At 47.4% G+C, this 23,457-nt stretch overlaps 1 protein-coding gene across 6 annotated transcripts in view; it reads left to right on the plus strand.

The window, feature by feature from the left end:
- The window catches only part of KIF13A (kinesin family member 13A), a 180,101-nt gene that overhangs the window by 46,792 nt on the left and 109,852 nt on the right, over positions 1-23,457 (plus strand). For all 6 annotated transcript variants that reach the window (XM_081295321.1, XM_081295324.1, XM_081295325.1 and 3 more), the window contains exon 3: positions 22,055-22,067. In XM_081295321.1, coding sequence (XP_081151447.1) covers positions 22,055-22,067 — 13 coding nt within the window. The remainder of the gene's footprint in view (positions 1-22,054; positions 22,068-23,457) is intronic.

The following is a 23,457-nucleotide window of genomic DNA, read 5'->3' on the forward strand; positions in this document are numbered from 1 at the left end:
TCTGCCATCCTGCTCACCCGTGTGCAAGGCCTTTGGGCATGCAGTAGAGTGTGCAGTGTTTAGGTGACTTTCAAAGTAAAAGCTTGGTGCCAAATCTGAATTTTAAATTTAAGACATTATGTGTATGTTAACCCCACTTTGGGGGCAGAGATGTGTGTGGGGGCAGGTGTCAGTGGTTCTCCAGCTCTGGGGTACGTCAGCATCACCCTGAGGGCTTGTCCAACGCACTGCCACGCCCCACCCCTGAATTTCTTGTTCCTCAGGTCTGCAGTGGGCATTGCTGTTCCAACATGTTTCCAGCTACAGGCTGATGCTGGTGGTCTGGGGACCCCAGTCTGAGAACCATGGTGGAGAAAAGCCTAGAAAGAAATCCAGAGGGTGATTCCCTGGCGTTAATAGTCGTCATCTCATCCCCGGGCAGTGGGTTACCGGGGCTCTTCATTTTCCCTTTATACTTTTCTGCGTTGATTTTCTTTCTCCCCAGAGATGAAGTAGTCATAGTCTTCTCAGAAAAAGCAGCATTCAAAAGTTTTTTGAGGCTCGGGTATTCAGGGCGTCAGGAGCACATGGTTCTTATTGTCCACTTGCGTCACACTGTCCTTGTAGGAACCAGGCCCCAGCAGTGCACTTGTGTCCCTGATTCCTACTTCACCGTCCCAAGAGGTGGCGTCGAGAGGGGCCTATTTGTCACTTGGCGCACAGGCACACGGGAAGCATGAGCATAGCCTCCCTTCCCTGACACCAGTCGGCTTCTCTCTAGCCCCAGGATGGCCGTCTCGGGAGTACAGATGGGAGGAGGAAGGTCTCCGAATCTGGAAGGGGAGTAAAGAGTTCTTCTAAGGTAGCAAAATAAGTCAAGGCCACAAGGACGATCCTCCAACCCACTGCAAAACCCTGGTGCTAGAAGTGGCTCTGGAGCAGGAGGGGGGCTCGCTGCGATCTAGGAGTCACGTGTGTGTGCCTTCACGGCTTCAGGAGTCATGTGTGCCACACCACAAGTGACAGGCATCTCCAGAATGCCGCACTCCCCCGTGTGATGTCTTAGAAAGCCCTTGCTCTGTTGCAGTTAGCTTACGGGTCGACTAGGTCAGAAAACACCAGAATGAGTGTCCAGAGAACTGATGTTTAGGTCTAATTCTACAAATTCTAAGCAAGTGCCTTAATCCCTTGGATCAGGCCTCGTGCGTAAGTGGAAGCGTCAGCTTTGTGGGTGCCGTGGGTTGACTCTGGGGACAGGGAGTGGAAGCTGGAGGAGGTGGTTAGAAGCACCTCACGCCCCCTGAACTCCAAGGCTGGCTGTGACCTGAGGTGGGAGGGTGGGGGAGGCTGCCCCTCTTCCCCCAGTCTCGTGTCTGTTGTGGTGACTCACTGAAGCCCATCTCCTGTCCTGGGGAGGCCGTGGCAGGGCGCGGCGGACCCAGATCCCGCCCTGCCCAACCGCTTGGCAGTGAGCCAGCCGTGGTTGGCTGAGGTCACTCAGCTGCGGCCGGTGTTGGTCCTGGTAACGCTGAAGTCCTTTCCTATTGGCGTCTCCAGGAAGCCTAGCCATTACTGTCTCTGGAAATCGTGAGTCTGTTACAGTGAAGAATGACCTCACCCGAGGAATCTGTCACTTCGTCGTTCAGGGCCGTATTGGGAAGCCGAGGCATCAGGCATCGGTGGCCGCCCTCCCGGGTCTCAGGTAGTTGGCGGCTCTCTGAGCTGCTCTTCCGTCTCCCTCTAAGCGAGCACTCCATCGTGGTTCCACGTGCGTGGACAAAAGTCCCAAATTCACGGTGGCTTTCTCCAGGAGAGGCCAACATTCGGGCCCCTGGTAATTCATTCTATCCTTCAGAGAGCCCAGGGGTGGCACACTGGCGGATGGCATCTCTTTCAGTGCCACAGAGATCCTGGGCCCATTTTTAATTCCCTTTCTGTGAGTCTCACGTCATGGCTGCCTTGTGCCCGAGGGACGGCTGGCCAAGGCGGCCAAGGGCTCCACCTGTGTCTCTTTGTACCTGCTGGAGCAGGAGGTCAGAGGGGAAGCCCCAGGTGTCCGGGAGTCAGGTTTTAGCCTCAGTCAGACTGTATTCCAACTTTGGCCAGTCAGGGGCGGATTAGCCAAGTCCCCCCGAAGGCTTCCTGTGCCCTTGCCCTGGTGGAGCCACCGTGGACGCAGTCTTTCCCTCTGAGTTACGCTGGTGACCCAAGCTTGCTCTGCAGCCCTCTCAGGACCCAGTTGTTTGTAATCTTGTGTTTAGCTTTCACGTTATTTACAGCGTCTGCCATGTGACATTGAAGTCCCTCTCAGCATTTCCCTTGTGTATCAGTCTGAGTTCACATTTGGGTGATCGGCAGGGCTCCCGTCCTTCTGAAGTTGAAGCTCGGGGCTCCCTGGGACCCCTCCCTGTGTTTTTCGAACATCCTTTTAAGCACGATGGATTTTTGGATGGTCATCTTATGACACTGAGCACACGTGACCTGACTCAGAGCCGGAAAACACAGTGTCTTACTTTGTGCTGTTCTGACATCAGGATTTCTTGCACAGTGCAGTACAGAGATGCAGGGAGAGGGTGTTTATGGGAGGCCTGTCATGGCTTTGTCATCTACACGTAGCATCCGAGATAGCGCAGAACAAGAGGGAGCGGAGCTGACTCTTGGTCCTGTGGCCTTTGGTGGCAGCCCCTGGCAGCTGGCAAACCGATGTTCCCAGGCTCTGCAGCTGTGTGGACCCACCGCCACCACCCCAGGCCTCCCTGGGATCTGCTCTGACTGGTGTGGAAAGATCTCCTTACACTTCATCTGAGACAGCATCACAGTGTTTTGAACATTTTGGAAAACGAGAAGCTCCAAATATTTGCTCACACAAAATGCCTCAGCAGTGGAGAGAATATGCCTCCAGGACAGGGGTTCACTTCAGTCCATCCAAGGGGACTGAGCCAAGTCTGAGGGAGGTGAGTGGGCTCGCACACTTGGGTTCATTTCCCCATGCTAACCCAAACCCACAGGTAGAAACACACACTTCTGCAGGAGATCCTGACTCTCATTGCAAGTCGAGCATCCCTTGTCTGAAACGCTTGGGATCAGAAGCGTTTCTGGTTTTCAAGTTTTTGGATCTTGGAACATGTGCTTACCTGATGAGCTATCTTGGGAATGGGCCCCAAGTTGAAACACAAAATTCATTCAGATTTCATATAGAGATGGCCCTTATATCCCGAAGCTTATTCGACACAGTATGTTCCATTTGTGCATGAAGCAAGGTTTCATGATGTAGGTTTTCCATCTGTAACATCGGGTCAGCACTCAAAAAGCTTCAGATTCTGAGAACTTTGGACTTTGAGGTTAACTCTGGCAACCTCACTTCTGCACACTGCACCCGACAGGGCGACTCTGCCACCTCTCTCATGTCATGTGAGGGTTGTGGGGGCCCGGGGGTCATCGGGCCTGCCAGCTACTGCTCCGGGGTATCTTGGGCTGGGGCTCTGGTGCTGTGGGGACCCAGGCTGTGGGAGCCCTCTTCCTGGCCTGCAGGAGCCAGCTGCTTGTCGGGCCAGGAGTCTCTGCCTGGCCAGCCTCCTGTGTCCTCCCCATCCTGATCGCTCCAGGAGACGTCTCCCTGTCACTCCACCTCAGTGACAGTAACCAAGGAAGCAGGGAATTTGCTCTTCCCTGACCAGAATTTTTATTATTGTAAAATATATACAACAAAATTTATCATTTAAACTTATTTTTTAAGTGTACAATTCAGTACCTAATGGACAGTGTGGAAACACAGCCACTGTCCATTTTAAGGACTTCTTTTGTCATTTCAAACAGAAAACTCTGTACTCACTCCATAACAACCCCACCACTCCCCCCCGGTGCAGGGTAGCCTCTAGCCTCCTGTGGATTTGTCTCCATGGATTTGATTCCTCGTAGTTTTCATGTAAGTGGCATCTTATATATTTGCTCTTTTGTGTCTGATTAATTTCACTTTTTTTTAAAGGACTTCTTATTGCTTTATTGTTAGATAACTGCTAATAAACTCTTGTTAGAAGTTTTTTAGATGTTACATCAAGTTAATCATCTTGGTCTTCTGACACACACACACACACACACACACCTTTTTTCAAGTAAAGGAATGTTTATTTATTGAATAGTTGCCACCAAATATTATTCAATATATCACTTTCAAGTTAAAATGTCAGAAACAAACCCCATTATTTACAGTTCTCTTAAGGAATCATCTAATGACACATTGAGGTGCAAATTCTTTTGGCTTATTATTCTTAAAAGAATGATAGTACCAAAAGTGATGTAAAACCAGCTAACCCAGGTTTTGTAGGAGATATGATGAAGCTACATTTTGCAAAAATTTAAGGTGTGAGATGGCAAACCCCTATCCAGCATCCCGAATTGGGTCCCTTTGGGAGGGACTGATAATTAACACAGTCAAACTTTTAAACGGAGAGATGGAGGCAGTTTAATTCTGCCACTGAGACGTACATATCTTAAGGTATTTGACTTTCAGGCCACAGTTTTGAAGGTCTGAAGTATCGGAGCGGGTGATGAATTGGCGGGTTGGCACATTGAGCACATGAATTGCCTTGATGTCGTTAACATACATTTTCAGAGTATTGCTGGAACTTTTGGAATACACTAGAGTCTTTCCTTTGGTGTTCAGGGGCCCTGCGGATTGGCATTGCTGGTTCTTGACAACGTTATTCACTGTATCAAGAAGGTCTCTTAAACTGCACTCTTTGTATCCTTGCTCGTCTGCAGAAACCGCTCTGGCATAGGTCTCGGCTGGGATCTTACTGAGAATCTGCTTAAGTTCTGGGCCTTCTCACTTAGATCTTGGAATTCTGGCTTGGTTGTTCAGTTATATATTCTTCTCCACCATCAGCTGCCATCTGAGGAAGGTTCTCCACAGGGCCAAATTGTATACCTTTTTCCTCTGAAATTTTCATAATGTCTTGTGTGAGACCCAGGTGTGAAAACCCAGGTTTTCTTTTTCAGCCTTAGTGAACGTGGCTCTGAGTGTCTGAGCTACAGACAAATTTACTCTTTCTAGCTCATTAATCACAGCGTAGGTAACTGCACAGAGGGTCATAAAAACTAGAAGTGATCTCATTCATCATCTCTTCCATTATCAACCTCATTCAACCCACTTAACCTGTTTTTGCGATTCATCCATTTTATAGCATGTATCAGAATTTCCTTCCTTTTCGTGGCTGAATAATATTCCACTGTGTGTATATACCCCATTTCGTTTATCATTCTTCCATTGATGGACTCTTGGGTTATGTCCACCTTTGGGCTATTGTCAGTAATGCTTCTATGAGCATGAGTATACAAATATTTGTTCAAGGGGCTTTCAGTTCTTTGGAGTATATTCCTGAAAGTGGGATTACTGAATTCTGATTACATTTTAAGGTACTTTTAGATACTGACCGTAATTTTTAAAATCATTAATATACCCTAATTAAGCATTCTCCAAGTAATTAAACTCTAAATCATTTTTTCATCAAAGTTTCAGTCTCCTCCTCCCCCTCCTCAATGTCCTGTCCCTCCTGGGCCTTGCTCTTGTACCACTGAGCTGCACCCCAGCCCCTGAGTCTCCTCCTTAGCCCTCTGCTTTTTCAGTGTGTTTGTAACTGGGGACGCCTCCCAGCCAAGCAGCAGCTAGCGAAGCTGTTCTGAATACCAGGAAAACCCTCTAAGTGTGTCCTAAGAAATGCACCAGGAAATAAATTTTGGAACTTCACAAAAACTGGGATTTTTTTCCCCAGCAGTCTTGTGTTTTAACAAAAGATGAACATTTTCTTTTCAGAACTGAGAGTGACTTAGACATGACAACCGCTTTCATTACGTGTTGGATTCTGACGTCTCCATCGTAGATGAGTCCTTTACACAAGGATGACCTAAAGAAGCCTGCTCTGGGCTGGGGCAGTCGCTCCTCCTAGGGGTTAGGGACAGGATGAGAATAAACGGCATCTTTAGTACATGTAGCCATTTGTGCTATTAAACAGCTTCTCTTTCTGATTCACCTCCCTCTGGCCAAGTATCCTCCTCATGAGTAACTAATTTCCAGGTGTCTCCTTGCTCCTCCCAACAGGGGACACTGTTGGCCTTTGTCGCTGTTCTGACCACTCCATTCTCTGTGAATGACTGCTGCCAATTAAACACATTCCTTAGTTAAGTGTTCCGTAACTGAGAACTGTACCCCTGCGCACACAATTACTGTTGATTACCTGCTCCCGCCCACGGGACTTTGTGTTTTCTGCTAGCCCAGCGTCCAGGGAATCCTGTGCTTTCTCTTGTGAAAGACACAGTGATGTCTTCTTCTCACTGACGGCTGAGAAGCCACGGTACTTACTCCCTGCCACCTGGCGGCCAGCCTGCCCACAGGAGACGGAGAACGTGTTTGCCCAGAGCTTCAGCCTTGCAGACTCCTGGGTCCCTGGCTGCAGCTCGCTTGCTTCACAAAGGAGTCTTAAGGGCATCTCAGTGTCCACCACCACTGTCCTCTTGTCCTCCAGCAAACCAGCCCCACCCGCAGCGTCCCTAAGGTGGGGCTTTTCTCCTCTGGCCCCGATTTTCCCCGGGTGCCTCTTTCACCTGCCCACCCCCCAATCGGCTCATCCTCAGGCCCCTCGGGCCCTGCCCTGGCTCTGTCACCTGCCACCCTCCACCCTGGAGGTTCTTCCCCAGGTAGCCGAGGGATGGATCTGAAGCGTTTGTTGATTTTGTTATTTTCATCTGGAGGGTATTCAAGGAGGAGTGAACTTAATTTGAATCAGATGTGGAGCTTGAATATAAAGGTGATAAGTGGCCTTAGCATCTCCATTAATCTTGTCTTCTTAGATATTCTACCAGGTAAGGTGTGGGGAACCAGCTAGCCCAGGTTTTGTAGGAATTTGTTGCGGTCACCTTTGAACCCAGCTGAGCTTTTGGTTCATGTCCAGTTACAACCAGCAAGAAGAGGGGGGGAAGTGCCTGGGATGTAGTACTAATTGTGCTGAGTGGGTTCCTAGGTACGGAGGGGGCTTTGCTTCCTAGCATCCTTCTTTTGAGTCTTCCCCAGTCCTGCCTGGCCCCATCCACTTCTCAGCTCAGGTGCTGTCCTTGCCAGGACCCTGGTTCCATTGTGTTTGTAAAGAAGAGCTGGGCTAAAAGGGCTGTGGAATTCACCCTCAGTGCAGGCTTCATTTAGGAGGGGCTGCCCTTGGTAGAGATCTTATTTATTGTCTATAGATATTTTATTTTACCGCTAAGACCTATTATTACTAAACTAAAAAAAAAAATCTGTGGAATATACTTGCAAAAATAGTTTTATCAATTAATCCACTTCAGCTTTTAAGTCAGAGAAGGGAAATGAAGCACAGCAATGCAGTGAACTTTAGTTAACAGCATATCATATCACACAGGCCTGTAGCCACTATACCTTTCTCAAGTTCAAGACTAGAAGCTGTTCAGGAATTCCCCAAGTTGTAAGGAACTCTACCTAGGATGGTTAACTATTGTCAGGAAAACATTCCAGATCAAGAATCCACCTTGCTGGTACCTGTGTATGTGACTTTTCTAAGCATGTTAGTAAATCCCATCTCAAAATGTGTCATTATCATCTCCAGCCATGATATTTTACAGTTTCAACATACATGTATTTAGTAACCCTGAGATTTCACGAAAAGTGTTAAGTGAAAGTTATTTTAAAATTCTAGAATTGTACCCTGAAAGATTTTCCAGCACCTCTGTGTATGGGATCCTGATAGGTATGCTGAGCAGGGTTGAGACACAGACCTGACCCGAGAGGCCAGAATGTGTGAACTCTGGTTGTTATCCTCCTGGGGTCCCAGGCTGGACATTCTTAGGGAAAGGTTTTTGAGAGTTGAGTCCTGAGATAAGAAGTCCTTCCCACTCTGCCCCAGCAGACACTGGTCACCAGGCCAGAGGGAGCAGGAAGGTGCAGAGAGCCTTCCTGCAGTCCACAAGGCCAGCTTGTGGTGTGGCTGCTGCACTTATCACTTGTGTAGGTGGTTCATATGAAAATCTGTGTTTCTTAGTGCAGTAATAGTGAGGAGGGTCACCCCCGGTCACCAACAACTGTCTTTCCACACACAGGAAAAGACCTAGACTGCCAACCACAAAGAGAGAGATTCATGCCTGGCAAGTTCAGGGCTTTGGAACAGGGATGTGCTGGAATTTCCTGTTTTAATTAAGAAGACTTATTGAATTCCAGGGGCCAACTACTTGACCTTACCTGGGTGAATGAGTCCCTTCTCGTTGAAGTCTCCCAGCTCATCCACTTTTATTTTTTAATTCTGTGTTTCTTTAAGCTTTGGGGAGAGGCTGTTTGCTTTTTAAAATTCCAAAATGCATCCTACACAAAAGTGTGTAAAACGTGTGCGGATGAAGAACAGCAGGGGACAGGAGAGGCCTGCAGCCTGCGCCCCTCTGAAACAGCTGACCCCGCACTTGTGCAGAGGGGCGGACCCCCAGAGCCGCCCCCAGCGCCTCCCTGACTTCCATGGGCATCCTCCTCTGTTTTTATGAACCGCTTTCACATTCAGCCGCGCACCCCAGGCAGTTTATTTTTAGCTTTGCCCTTTTTGGCAGAAGCTTGCATAAATGGCATCGCGCTGGCCGTGCCATCCAGGGACTTGCTGCGGCCTTCTGCGTCGGCTGTCGGGGTCCCTCGGAGTTGGGGTGTGGAACCTCAGCGCACCTTCCTGGCCTGCTGAGAAGCGTCCAGGTGTCCGCACCATCGTGGTTTTATTTCTTTTCTCTGGGTTTGCTTTTCCATTAGCTTTTGGAGAACAGTTTGGAGCCCAGATCCTGCAGGTCAGCTGCCATTTAAGGTCTCAAGGTCGTTGACTCTTGTGGCCGAAGCACGTCGGGCTGGACTTTCCTGGTGGTGCGCGTTCCCTGGTGGAAATACTGGACCTGCCTGTCTCTGGAGACCTTCCAGGAGAGGGCGAGCTCGTGACCCGCACTCCCAGATGTGGAGATGAAGCCCTGTTCTCTGCAGAATTGCAAGGATGAGCCGTCCATGTGATCCTTCCTTCTGGGTTTAATCCCCCACCCCCACCCTGAGTGCTAGTGAGATGGGGGCCAGCCTGGAACCCCAGATGAGGTGGCTGGAAGCAGGCTGGTCTGAGATCACAGGAAGACTCCCAGAGCCTCCTTCTTCCTGCTCAGGCTTTCCCAGGGCCTCGCCCTCTTCCCACCCACCTTGCTCCTCCCCAGTTATTGGCAGATGTTCTGTTCCATTGTGTCCTCAGGAGGGAGTCGGCAGAGGGCACGCCCCTTGTCTCATTTTAAAATACTCTTATGGAAATGACCACAGAACTAATTAAAAAAAAAAAAAAAGTCAGCTGTTTGCATTTACTTTCAAATTTAGAAAACTTCTGGAAAGACTGCACTGAGAGTCACTTGCACCATTGTTAAGGTCATTGTCCTCTGACACTTTAAAAAGTAGGTCTTTGAGTGTGTTTTTCCTCCTCTATAAAGTAAGACCCAAGGTGTATTTTCCTGTGTTAGCTGGCCATTATTGAAATTTGTTCAGCTTGTGTGCCCTTGAACTGGATGTGCATGTTTACCAGATGGGGAAAATAAAATGAGTTTATTTAATGCAGGACTGCTCAGAGCCTGTGCACGCCATCTCAGATAACCCTCTGAGCTCACTCTGGAAAAGGCACCATTTGACTAGTTCCCACAACCCCAGTGGTCCCCTCTACCTTGGCCTCAGGAGTGCAGTGGAACTTCTCTAGCACCTTAAGATGTGCTGCTTGTCTTGATGGACGTGTGAACCTTAAGGGCAGACTTATTTTTGGTTCACTTTTGATTTAGAAAGTTTATGCTAAATAGCATCTTTCTTTCTTTCCTTTCTTTCCTTCCTTTCTTCCTTCTTTCTTTCTCGCTCTCTCACTCTCTACCTCCCTCCCCAGTATTTTTCTTTTAAATGAGAGTGTGGTGAAGAAGGAGGATGTTAGTCATTCCTCCACATTCTCTTGACCTTGAACCTATCATAGAGCCTGAGCCTGAAGTGGAATCTACATATAATTACATCTTTTTCAGCTAAATACTAAAACATCAACCAGAGAAATTCATTCTTGAGCAGTTGAAAATTGTCAGGCATCTTTATCTAAAATGATTCCTATTCCAACAAAAATTTTTTTTCCTCTCTCTACCAGGTATACCAGCCCCATCCTCTGCCCCCAGAGTATTCTAAGTTAATTTTCTAGATAACTGAAGTTTGGACTTTCAGACTGTGGTCCTTAACCATTCAAGCTGAGGCTGCTGGAGCTCAGGTTGTGACTGCTTGCCTCTGCTGTCACACAGCGTGGGACTGGGGAGGCACCCTCTGCTGCTGCCCCCCACCCTGGCCCAGCCTGGCCGGTCGGCTGCCTGTGGGCTGTGTGTGCAGGAACACTAGACAATGGGGGAGGTCAAGCTGGGGCGCAGAGCAGTGCTCAGGGCACTAGGAATGGGGGACCTGGTCGACCCAGGGCTGTGGGACATCTTTAGGTGCTCAGAGGCTTTCTGACTTCTGGGTACAGGAGGGTTAAGGTCTTTGGGAAAGGGAGCCCTTACTATTCTCAATGGTTTGTGTCCTTTGGAAGTTTGGAAATTGGAAACTGAATGTGAGTCATGGGCATAACTTTCAAAGTTCTCTCGAAGCCTTGTTTCAGCACACTGAGATCCTTTCCTGAGAGGGCAGCCAGGGCTGGCAGCCGCCGTAGAAGATGATGCTGCCGTGCCGTTAGGGGAGGCCCTGCCTTTCCGGCCATGTGTGTCGGCGTTCTCACTGATAAAGCATTTTGGGAAAGCACAGTGCTGCACATAGGTTTGGTTGGTGTTCAAACAAACCCCAAGGAGCAGCGAACTCGGGGAACTGGCCGTGTTGTCTCAGACGTTACTGTTGACCTGGTGACGTGAGCCAAGGACTCCATCCCTCCATGGAGCAGGCATCTATTAGGAAGCTCCAATGTCTGCTGGTGTTTTCAGCACTGGGAACAGAACAGGGCACAAGCGGACAAGGCTCCTCTTCCAGAGACCTTGTGACTACCAGGTCCAGCGGAGAAGATCTGGAGTTAGGCAAATAAAGAAATGGCACATGCCTGTAATCCCAGCGGCTCAGGAGGCCGAGGCAGGAGGATTGTGAGTTCAAAGACAGCCTCAGCCACAGCAAGGTTCTAAGCAACTCAGTGAGACCCTGTCTCTAAATAAAATACAAAATAGGGAGTGCCCCTGAGTTCAATCACCAGTACCCCACCCCCTAAAAAAAAAAAAAGGAAGAAAGAAAATGGGAGGGCTTAAAATCCTGGAAGGTGCTGTGAAGAAAATAAAGCAGGGTAACAGGAGACTGAGTGACAGGGAGGGAGAGCTCATGGGAAGGTTGTCCCCTGGGTGAGCCAAGGGAAGGTCCAGGCAGAGAGAGCCTGTGCATAGGCCCTTGCTGCAAATGCTTTCTTCTGGGGGCCACCTCTGTGCTGTAGGAGTACAGACCCAGAAGAGGATCATGCAGTCACTGAGGCCCAGAATTAAGAATTGGCTTCCCCCCTTCGCTACCTGCTGCTTTAAGAGCTGTCCAGTGACCCAGTGAACAAGATGGTAAATGTGTCCTTCTTAAAAGACTCTCGGATTGGCAGTAAAACAAAGCAAACAGTTTTCAGTAGTGGTAAAATAAATGGACCTCGTAATTTATATAAAAATAGGCTGCCCTTCAAGTATGGCTTGTGATAAGTAGCCATGTGGACTGCCTACATCCTTTGGCATGCCGTTCCAAGGTTCTTTTTATGCATGTGTTTATTTATCCAGCAAACATTTATCCTCTGCTGCACACCAAGCCCTGAGCCAGACCCAGCAGGAGAGAACCCAGAGCGGGTGTGATCCAGCCTCTGCCTGCAGGGCACTCGTAACCAGAGAGATGTGGGGCCCTAACCAGGCCAGATGCTTGGCGAGGGGTGGAGGGCAGAGAGAAGCAGGCCCAGGCATTGCCCTGGCAAGGCTTGCTGTACAGTGGGCAAGAGACACAGCCCCAGGGCGCCATGGCAAAGGCTGCCAGCAGGGGTCATGAGTCATGGGAAGAGGCCCCTGGGGAGGAGCCACTCTGCAGGGCAGGAAGGGCCAGGGGGCTGTGTTGGGGGCTCTGGAAGAGAGCAGCGTGTGGGAGGGCTGCAAGGTAGGAGAGAGGCTTACGTGGGTGGGAGCAGGTGGCAGGAGGAACAGCATTTGCCATGTCCTGCGGACACAGTCGGGAATTTGGTTGCTCTTCCAAGTGTAATAAGATGGTTGCAGGGTTTTAAACCTGGGCATGGGAGGAAGCATTTCCAAGAGCTCACTGGTTGCAAGGTGGGCTCTGGAGCTAAGGGAACAGCTCAGAAGATCCCAGGCCAGGTTGCCATTCTGGCTTTGGGGTGAGCACTGATGGATCAGGCCGGGCCGGAGGAGCCTGGTGCAATGGACAGAATATGCTCAGCAGCCTTAGTTCTGTCCTCCTCAGAGATGCACGAGTACGCTCGGAATTGTCCTGGTGCCACAGAGACAGCACAGGCTCTGGTGGGCTCGGGGACAGCATTGCTAATCCCACCGTCGGCCCCATGAGGTCATGGGTTCAGTGTCCACCCGTGAAAACTTTTTTCTTTTCCTTTTTTTCCCCCTGCCAAGTCAATCTTTCCTATTTTTTATTTATTATTATTTTTTAATCCTTTTTTTTCCCATTGGAGGTTGATCTGGCCCATTCTAGTACTGGCCCTTTTAGCCACGCTTCAGACTTGCCTCGTGGAGTTAGCTCTACAAGGTGGTGGGCACCCCAGGGAGATCACACACCCATGAGGGTTCAAAAGGAGTTGGCCCCTCTGTTCCTACCCATTCTTTTTCCCCCTTGCAGCACAGGTGGGTGTAATTTGGAATGGATCTGTAGGTCCCTCTGTTTTAGTAGTTCTGTGTTGCTGTGACCAAAAGAACGGACAAGAATAATTTTAGAGAAAGAAAAGCTGCTTCGGGGCTCTTGGTTTCAGAGGTCTCAGTCTATAGATAGCTCCCTTGCTCTGGGCCCAAGATGAGGCAGAACGTGATGGTGGAAGGGTGTGGTGGAGGAAAGCAGCTGAGGACAGGGCCACCAGGAAGGGGAGAGAGAAGCACATTGCCAGGGACAACATATAAACTCCAAAGGCACACCTCCAGTGACCCACCTCCTCCAGCCACCCCCACCTGCCTTCAGGCACCACCCAGTTAATCCATTCAAGTGGCTTGATACACTGTTGGGTTAAGACTCTCCTAACACATTGTTTCACCTCTGAGCTTTCTTGCATTGTCTCACTCTTGAGCCTTGGGGGGACACCTCACATCTAAACCACAACACCCTCCTTCACCGCTGCTCAGTAGGTTAGATTTAAACGGTTGCTATTTTGCTGTCTTACACTTCCTAACCTAAAGAGCAGTATTGCCAGGAGTGCTCATCACTAGCGTGACCTGGGTCGCAGACATGGCCTTGGCAGTCTCCTTCACAGGGAATGGGGAAGACATGCCATCACACCTCCTAAAAGGTCATTCATGAGAGACACAGTTTCCTGCCTTGGTGATTGACTTACCATGACCTTGAAACTAGATGGTTCTGCACAGTCGGCATCTGTACTGCACAGAGCAAGTGGGCTGCTGAGTCAGGGGTCTCGGGCCCTGCAGCAGCAGGTGCTTCTGTGCAGATGGAGAGGAGGTTTTCTGGGCAGAGTTTGTAGGTAAAGTAGGTGGCTGACACCTACTCTCTATTACTCTCACGTCTGTAAATGCTTTCCCTGTGTCAGTTCACTTAACCCTCCCGCCAGCTCCATGCCATGTCCAAGGTCACGCTGCGTCATGCAGGGAGTGAGGCAGCATGGAAGTGGGCAGTCTGGCCTCTGTGTTCCTGCATGTGACCTCCGTGTTGGACTGGCTATCACGAAAGGCCACTGGTGGGTGTCAACAGGGACCTAAGGTTGTTCAGCAACCATCAGTGCTTTCAAGAAACTGTCTCAAGAGCACAAGGTCAGGTTCTGCCAAATGCAGAAAAGTCTAACGTATCATCATTGTACAATTCTACACCATGGTTATGCAGCAGCATGTTTTATGGTTAGACATAAGATCTCACATAAATCGCAAATTAATCTAGGAAATAAAACTGAAACTGCATAGTTAGAACCAGGTAGCCAAAGGCACATTACCTGGAGTCAGGTCTCCAGCAGTGGCCAAGGCTGGGGTGGGTACACTGTGTCCTGAGGGTGACCTATAGAGGTGCTGCATTCTGGATTTTTAAATATGAACTTGGAACTCCCTGCTGTAGCACTGGGAAAGATTCACACAGGATACTTTTTTGAAGATGGGACAAAAAAACCACACCAGAGCCACGTTCCTCTGTTAATTTTGTCTTCGTCACCTGGTGTGAGCTCGTGGCTCCATGGATGGTAACTGCAGGCATGGCCTTCAGGAGCAGGAGGGACAAGTGGCCAGGCATGGCCTTCAGGAGCAGGAGGGACAAGTAGCAAGCTCTACGCAGCCTTCCCTGCCTGTGCCCCTGAGCTCCGGCTGGGGTCGGCTGGATTGTTTGTCAGGAGGAACGATCCAGGGTTGCTGGGCAGTGTTTAGGAAAAAGGCAGAAAAGCAGTTATGATGGACAGTGATCACGTAAAGGACATCATGTGAATTGTGACACTCCATTTGCTTTGTGGAGCCTTTTTGATTTTGGAAATAGAAGCCACAGGAACATCATTATGTGATACCAATAGTTATTGTGGTCTATTCGTGAGTATTTATTTCAAGGTTTGTATTTTATTGCAATTTTTTTATTAGCCAGTTAGTTACAAGGAAATGCAATTTTATTCTGGAGTACTTTCCCTCAGCTTACAGGCAGCAATATTAAAAACTTTCAGGAGAGAAAACATCACTGATTTGGTGACAAGGATCACCACAAATAATGTAGTTTTAAAAAGCAAGTACAAATTATTTAATTTTTTTTTTAGCATTCGGTAACAGGTATTTGATGTTTGGCTTCTGACCTGAACATTTTATAGACTAGAAATGTCCTTGAACTCAGTGCTTCTGGAAAAATCAGTAGTAGATAGTTTTTATTTTTGTTTTCCCTTTTATTCCAGCCAGTCAGGGACTGACACTTTAGTAGATGCTGGGGGACGAAAGCATTGTGACATCGGACCCTTAAAAGAAAGCAAGAGAGTGGCCAGTGCCTTGGAAGAGGTCTCTGGCCTAGAAACAGCTGTGGCCTGGCACCGGTGCTCAGCCTGCTTCGAGGAGGGCGGGGCCAGGTGGTGTGGCAGATTCGTCTAGGTAGAGAGCGGGTTCCCTTCCTCACCCCTCTTTCTGTCTAGTTTTGTGCCCATCAGTCCCAACCCTGTGGCCCCACTTTCAGCTTCAGGAGGTGGCAGTGACTGGCTTATTAGCCAGGACTAATAAGGATCCTGACTCCGTCCTTCCTGCCTCTGCACACCCCTACCTCCTTCCCTGCCCGACACACCCGCTTCTTCTCCCAGGCTCGGTTGGCTGGGCTGACCTTCCCTCCTGGCTCTTCATTTGAAATAAAAACATGAGTGGCAGAGACTGAGATGCAGGCAGCTCCCTGACCTCACCTGCCTCACAATGTCAACGTTGCTTCTAAATCTTGCTCTCCTCCACCTGGGAGAGCAGGGATGGAGCTTTTTTCTGTTTTGCATTTTTCAGAACAGCATGCAGTTGTATGTTGCTAAATTGCTGTGAGAGCAAGGCCTGTTGAAGTGCCCATCCAGGATTATTTTAATAAGAAAGTTAACTTACTGAGAAGGAAAGACCTCAATTATTGAGTGCCTCCTCTCCATAAGAATAAGGACCTGGTAATTCTCCAGATCTGTGGTTTGGAAAACTTGTAGGATGTTCCAGAGTTTGTCCCGGGACTATCTACCTCTGGCTCCTGCTCCTGCCTGCCCTTGCTGTTCTGAGTTCAGAGTAACTTTTTGGTAAAAGGGACCGGTCTTGGGTGATTCGGAAGCTATAAGGTGAGAGGGTGAGAGACGCCTCAGGAAGCCTGAAGTCATGCAGAAGTTATGCAGAAAGGGGAATTAGAGGAGTTAGAGGTTCAACAAGTCCTCCTTTGTGCACTCATATTTGCAATCAGTGTCTGTGGGGGTTTCTCCATTAGGGTCGGAGCCTGGATGGGGAGGAGGGCTTGAGAAGCAAGTAACCCCTCCTCAGGGCTTCCAGACCGTGGCTGGGAAGGTGTAGATTTTCACGTGACCGTCTCTCCCAGCCATCTGTTGACTTACTGTAAGATATTTAAAAATCCAACATGAATTCAGAGATGGAAAAAAGAAACTTGAATGTATACAAGGTGAAAGTCAAAAAGGCCGTGCCTCAGGTAAAGGTATGGAGGGTCATTTGGCTTACTGGTGGATTTTGCTGAGTGTCTGCTGAATGCTGGAGAGGGCTCAGGGAAGAGCAGAAGAGGGGCAGGTACTCCAAGTGCACCTGTCCTGTCTGTGTCCTGGCCTGCTTGTCTAGCAGGTTGGGCCACTGGTGCCCTGGCCAGAATTCTTCCCAGACTGGAGGTTAGAACCCAGTTTATTACCTGAATATTCTCCTGTCACTTCATCAAATGATGAAACCTCAATTACCAAGAGACTTTTTGTATCTTAGACTTTAGGTTCAAGCTGACATTTGATTGTCTTTTTCTATTAGCCAAGACCTTTACCAGAAGCATATTCACAGTTACTTGTCACAGTGGAGAGAAGCCTGAGAGCAGGGAATGTTGATAACTTACTGATTGGTTGGTTCCTTTCACAAGAGTTATTGTATGAAAATTGTGTAAGGCATTGGACACACACCATTAGAGCTATGGTCAGTTCCAAGTAGAGGGTCACTACTGTGGGTTTCACTGTTTAGCCAGTGGAGATGGTATGTTTTGTATTATTGAAACTTGAGTCTAGCGAGGCTCACTGGTGCATACCTGTAATCCCAGCTACTCAGGAGGCTGAAGTGGGAGGATTGCAAGTTTGAGGCTAGCCTCAGCAACTTAGTGAGACCTTGTCTAAAATTAAAAAGCCTGGAGATACAGCTCAGAGGTAGAGTGCATTTGTATTCAATCGCTAGTCCTGCAGGGTCAGGGGAGAGGGAGAGAGAAAAAGAAAAACTTGAATCTTAGTGGATGGCAGACAGATTTATACAAGTGCAGAAAGGAAATATAATGATTTAAAATTGGAATTTTATTGTATTATGTTTACAAGCTATTATACCTCCAAAACATTTTTTTTGAATCATCAGAATTTTCAAATAATGAACTTGATTTATAAAACTTGAACTGAATAGAAAACTCCTGGTGAGAATAGTAACATGCTGTTAATCACTTTATTTCAGAATTTTATTGTTTCTATTGCAAAATTGACACATCTTGGCAGAGACTTGAAATCTCATTGCATTCATGAAAGCTTCTTTGGTTGTTTTCCATTGAAGTCAATGAGAAGTGTTTCCCAAAATATGCTCCAAGACGTTACTCTCAAAGAAGTCTGTGGTCAAATACGTTGGGAAATGCTGCTGTTGAAATGCTGCATTTACTCAGTGACATCAGAGACATACATCAGCATAGAAAGCTCTGCCATCAAATAACCCGTATTGGGCTTAGTGCATTTCCCAATTTAATGACATCAGAACTTTTTAGTTGACCTTTGTTAAAATCCCATAGAACATCAACTCTGTATGTAATGTGGGCCGAGAGGAATATTGTTTTTAAATAAACCATGAGAGGTTGTCTGTGCTTTCTGAAGATTTTTTTGGTTCTGCATGCTAAGCACATGATTGACCTCTGAGCAGCACTCCTGGTCCCTCTGAAGGCCTATCTGCTAAGTGAAGGCAGTCTTGCCCCAAAATTGTGGGACCCTGGTGGTGATCTAAGTAAATTCCACATCTGGATTACGTTTAATTCTCTAAGGCAAAATATTATTTCTGAGTTCTTGTGCTGAGAGGGTGAGATGGAGAGGGGTGATGAAAGCAGTGTAGAATGGCCTTGTTTTCAAGGGGTTTGAATTTTAAAGACACAGAAGACTTGACTACAAGGCTCCCCAGCTGTGTGTGCCAGCAGGCGCTAAGCTGTTTTGTGGGACATAGGAACCCTGGAGCATTAGAGGCAGTGAGGGCCAAGTGCTGAGGAATTGACAGAGTTGAGCCTTGAACTGGTCTTGAAGAGTTGCCTGAGGGGTAGGCAGAGCTGGGGGACAGAAGAGGGTCAGGGGCATGCAAGTTGCATGAGCTGTGTGGTAAATACACCTGGTGCAGAGAGATCAACCCTCCTTTCCTGGGAGCGGGGAGGAGCTTCAGTGTCTTGCACAAGTAGTACCACAGTCAGGGTAGAGCCACATCTGCTCGTTTTCTCTCCAAATCCCGAGACCTGCAAACAAGATTACTTGGCTGGCTTTGAAAACATCAAGTTGTTTTCAGTTTATTTCTTTGGCATACACAGAAAAATCTACTTCCCCTTCCAGAGGCTTGTGCAATTAAAAACAAGGGCTTTTTGGAGAATGAATGAGAGCAGGCAGCCGAGAAGGCTCGGGAGTTACACTTTTTCAAGCAAGTGGCAGTCAAATGTTTGCTAAGGAGTCAGCAACCACACCTGCGTCTTGGGGTCATTCATTGAGGTCTGTTTGAAGGAATGTTCTTCTTAGTTTACTAGACAGTTGGTTAGCAGAAACACTGCCTCCCTCCGCAACAGAGCCACACAGGTTTCTCAACAATAGGGATGTGGCTTTGACTGATGTCATCAGCAAAGGGCCACAACCTTAAATCTACACCCAGGCAGGGGCACTCCACAGCAGGAGGACAGGCTGAGAGAGTCGATGTTCTGAGGGAGGCCTTGGTAGCGAGTTCATTTTCGTTTGAACACCATAGAGTGTGCTTCCACAAATTAGGCAGCTGTGGTGTTCCTGGGCAGCATTATCTTATGGGGCCAGCATTGTCTGTATGTCTGTCATGGACTTAACTGTCACTCTGGTATATGACTGTATTTAATATCGATGGTATGGAATCACATAGGTGTTTATATGATTCGTCTGCATCTCTTCCTTTTCCATATCGTTAAGAGGTGAACTTGGGCACATTAACATATTTAAGAGTTTACTTATGCAGATAATGCTTCATGAATTGTGCAGCTCCACAGGGGAAGTGGCTTGGGGCTCCACCAAAGAAACACGAGGGGAAAGCATTTGCAGGGTGAACTTGAGGCTGAGCAGAGGAATTACTTGCTTGGTTCAAGTTGGAGGAGTTGCCTTATTTGAACTGTCCTGGTTGGAATGTTCCTGGTTAAATAACTAATGCTCAGCCTCTTTCGATTGTCTGGACTTGGTTCATTTTCTAAATGTAGAAGCCCCAGAGCACTGGCACCATCTCCTCCTAGTGGCTTCCTGTTCTTTTTATAGTTTACCTGCATATACATGAAACCTTGAAACCTTTTATTTTTACATTATAATATCATATGAGTTTCTATCAAAGAAGAGCAAACTGTATTTGATTATGCTGTCAAACTACTCACACTGGGAATTTTTTTTTTCCACAATTACCAAAGATTGACGTGCAACCTCCAGGGATTTGGGCAGTGGACTCTGGTTCTGCCTTAGAACCAGAGTCCACTTCTGCTCATCACCTGATTGACATCTTAAGAAAGGTGGGCCGGTTAATAAGGCACAGTTGTGATGCCCTCCGCCTCTCTCTCTGCTCTAATGGGACGCCTTGTTCTAAAGGAAATGTTGACTGCGTGTGGGGAGAAGCAGATGAGCCTCGCGGTTTTCATTTTCCCTGCTACCCAGCCCCCACTCGTTGGTTATAAGCAGTCCTTAAAACACGAAGGACCCTCGCAGAATTGTGGTGTTATTACCATATGTTGTGCTTTCGGCGTGAAAGGAGTACCCTTTTAAACTACTTAGAAGGCTGAAATAGGATTAGGTTTTCTAAGAAGAATGAAAAAAGCCTATTAGAATGTCAGGGAAGAAAGGATCATTTTTTTATTGACAGCTAACAAGATCAATGTGCTGATACTGGCTGCCAACCAGCCCTGCTTCCTGGCTGCTGGGGACAAGTACTGTGTGGCTCTAGTGTAAAGGACACACACAGGAACTCTGGAGAGCTCCCGGGGATCTAGCTAGCCTGTCCCACCTCTGTTGGATTACGTGGTTTATCAGGAAACCTTAAAAGGAAACTAGACAATCAGTCCTCCACACCTGTGGGTTCTGCATTCTCAGATTCAACCACCAACAGATCAAAAATATTCAAGGAAAAAAGTGTGCCTTTTTTTTTTTTTAAATCTCGTCATCATTTGCTAAACAATACAGCATAACAACTATTTACAGAGCATTTAGATTATATTAGGAAAGCTAGAGATGATTTTAATTATACAGGATGCACACAGGTTACATGCAGATATTACACCATTATGTGTAAAGTAGTTGAGCATCTGTGGATTTTGTATCAACCCCTCATAGATTCCTAGGAACGACTGTGTCTTACTGACATGGTGCATGCCGTTTCAGGTGATTGCTTTGTTGTAACCCAAGTGACATTTCCTTCCTTTGTTACATAAAGCAAGCAAAATGAGAAAAGTCCTAGTCAAAAATACAGTGCCGAGGCTGGGGTGTAGCTTGGTGGTAGAGCATTTGACTCCCAAGCACAAGGTCCTGGGTTCAATCCCCATCCCAGGGACAAAGCGTGTAGTGCGTGAGGTATTCATTATCCTCCTACCTGCTCTGAGCAGATGCCTGCCAGAGCAGTGTTCCACTTAAGGAAATTTTCTTGGCAAAAACCTCAGACTTTGTATACAGAATGAAAATTCCTGACCTTTTTAGAATTAAAAACACTCATGCATTTTTTTACTCCAACATCTATAAATATTTATCTCGTTTTAAGGGATAGACACACGAATATGTTGAGACTTGCCGGATACCAGTTATTCTAGACCAAAAAAACCTGAAGACAAAAAATTGCGTTCCCATTGTGCTTGTCCAAGATAATGACGTAAGGCCCAACGGCCCGTTTCCTCTTGGCTAACCCATGGAATTCCAAGAAAATGGCTTTTCAGCTCTGCCACAATAGGAATGTTGTGATTTTCTCTGCATTTAGAGATGGAGGATGTCCACCTGACTGTGGGGTCAGAGGGCATTTCCCCTGCTGCTGAGCTCTGCGGGATTGTCCAGCCCAAGGATGGGGAAAGGTGCCATGCCTTCTGCCTGGGAAATGTATTGTCATGTCCCTGTGACGATGTCCCTGTGAGGGTGGAGTAAAGCCCTGGGAAATAGTCATTTCAGCTGATGAACGGTGATGATCACAGGTTGACCAAGAATGACATCCAGAGGGCCAAGAACTGCCGTAGGAACCCCCACCTTAGAAATCTAAAACCAGCTCCTTGGTTTCGCGCATGGGAAAATACTTACAAAGCAAGACAGCCTGATATTCTGTGTCTTTGAAAACCTGATCCTCATCCGAGTTCCCTCCAGGTGTGGTTTCAGTGCTTCTGGAGTCATGAACAGGGAAAAATGGTCATCGTACAAAGTGTATGTATGTGTGCTTGTTGACAGTGAAAGGGGTTAACTGGCTTTTAAGTTTCTATTCTATTCAGAATTGAAATTGGTGAAGATCATCATTTAGAACCATGCTTTTCAAATGAGAAATACTCTAATATATCATGGTTTGTTAAGGAAAAATGCATATATATCAATGCCAATTTTAAGAAAAATGTTAAATGTGAAAACTGATTTAAAAGCGTTGGACAATATGCAATGCTCATCCATTGCCATTTCTTAGAATCATTAAAAACGCGTCCCAGTGACAGTCTGGATCTGCTCTGTTAAACCCGGACAGGGGAAGTTCATGACGTGTAGGCTATGTCTGTGAACAGATTCCAGAGTCCTTTCCTTCAGGCAGGGATGTGTTTGGATGGGCCCCTGAGCCTCAGGAAGTAGAGTGTTTTGCAGATCTGTGACCATGGTGCTGAATTTACCTTCTGTTTTTTTCTCTTTCATTGTGTCCCCTGATGTGGCTGCTGTGTTGACCACCCTCTGTATCTCTGCCGCTGAAATTTTTTCTTTCCATCATTAAGGAAACCTCCCAAGGTAAGCTCGGATGTGAAATTGGGCATGTGTACTGGCTTGGTGTGCAGAAATGTAGGGTCTTTAACTCATTGCAGTAACCCACATGTAAGAGCCTGGTGCCGTGGCGCCCTCCTGTAATCCCTTTGGAGGCCGAGGCAAGAGGATCACCCATTCAAGGCCAGCCTAAGCCCTAAGGAACTTAGTGAGACCCTGTCTCAAAATAAAATATAGAAGGACTGAGGATGTGTCTCAGTGGTTAAGTGCCCCTTGGTTCAATCCCTAGTTCCAACAAAACACACAAACAAACAAACAAAAAACCCAAAACAAAAATCAACATATGCTACCTACCTGTCTTCTTAGGAAGAAAAAAAGTAGCATTCTAATTGAAACTAAAGCCATGAGCAGACAACTCATGTTGATAATAGCGCCCAGCTGGAGTGCCTCTCTACGGAGACTTTCCCACACATCCGTTCTCGGCAGGAGTGCCCTAGTCCTCAGACTGGCCTCTCAGGTGCTTGTTCTGTTTTGTTGATGAGGACACAGGGTCAGCAGGATTCTCAGGGTGAGTGGGTGGGGACCAGAAGGCAGAAGGACAGAAACGGCATCTCAGAATGAGAGCACGTTAATGGTGATATTGATGGGGCAGGCTTTCCTTTCTGTGCCCTGCTAAGTAAGCTAATATCTTCAGAGGTGACCAGCGTCTGAGTGATTGAAGGTTGATTTTGTTGCCAGTGAGCATTCTGTTGAGTTTCAGAGGGACACTTGGCACCAAAAATAAGAAGTGTGACCAGAGTCCAGCCCATGATGCTAATGAGGACCACAGTTCTTGAGATGAGATTAGGACAGGCTATTCCTACACATGATGAGTGGTCAGAGTCTAAGAGTGCTGGGTGAGGGCGTGGGATCCAGACAGGCAAGGCTTACTTTCCCTTGGGTTATGAAGGAGAATTCAGTTTATAGCTCTTGGATTATGGAAACCCACTAAAATGCTATTTCATGCTTTGTACTTACTAAAGGCAACTTAGGGGAATTACCTTGGGCATTAAGACTTTCAACTCCAACAAGGAAGGTATGCCTTGAACAAATGCTCTGAGATGCATTAAGAAAGAGGAGATATGTTGTTATAGAAGTATGCACCATGCAGGCATGCTGTCCAAGTCTGGGGACCAGTATAAATTCTTCCTGAGTTGATATGAATATTATCCATGAAATTTGCAACCTAGAGAATATCTTTATTTCTGATAGATGCATGCCCCTTATGTAGCCCTTCTTTCCCTTACCACGGGTTCCCAGAAATTTCAAAACATACCATCGATCTCATGATATTGACTTCTTTCCCCACGGGGGCCGGCGGGGCGGGGGAGCAGGAAAATACAGAACAATTCCATATACTGCTGCTAAGTGAAGAAAA

Source organism: Spermophilus citellus (genome assembly GCF_964194105.1).
Source record: "Spermophilus citellus genome assembly, chromosome: 5".
Taxonomy (NCBI): Eukaryota; Metazoa; Chordata; class Mammalia; order Rodentia; family Sciuridae; genus Spermophilus; species Spermophilus citellus.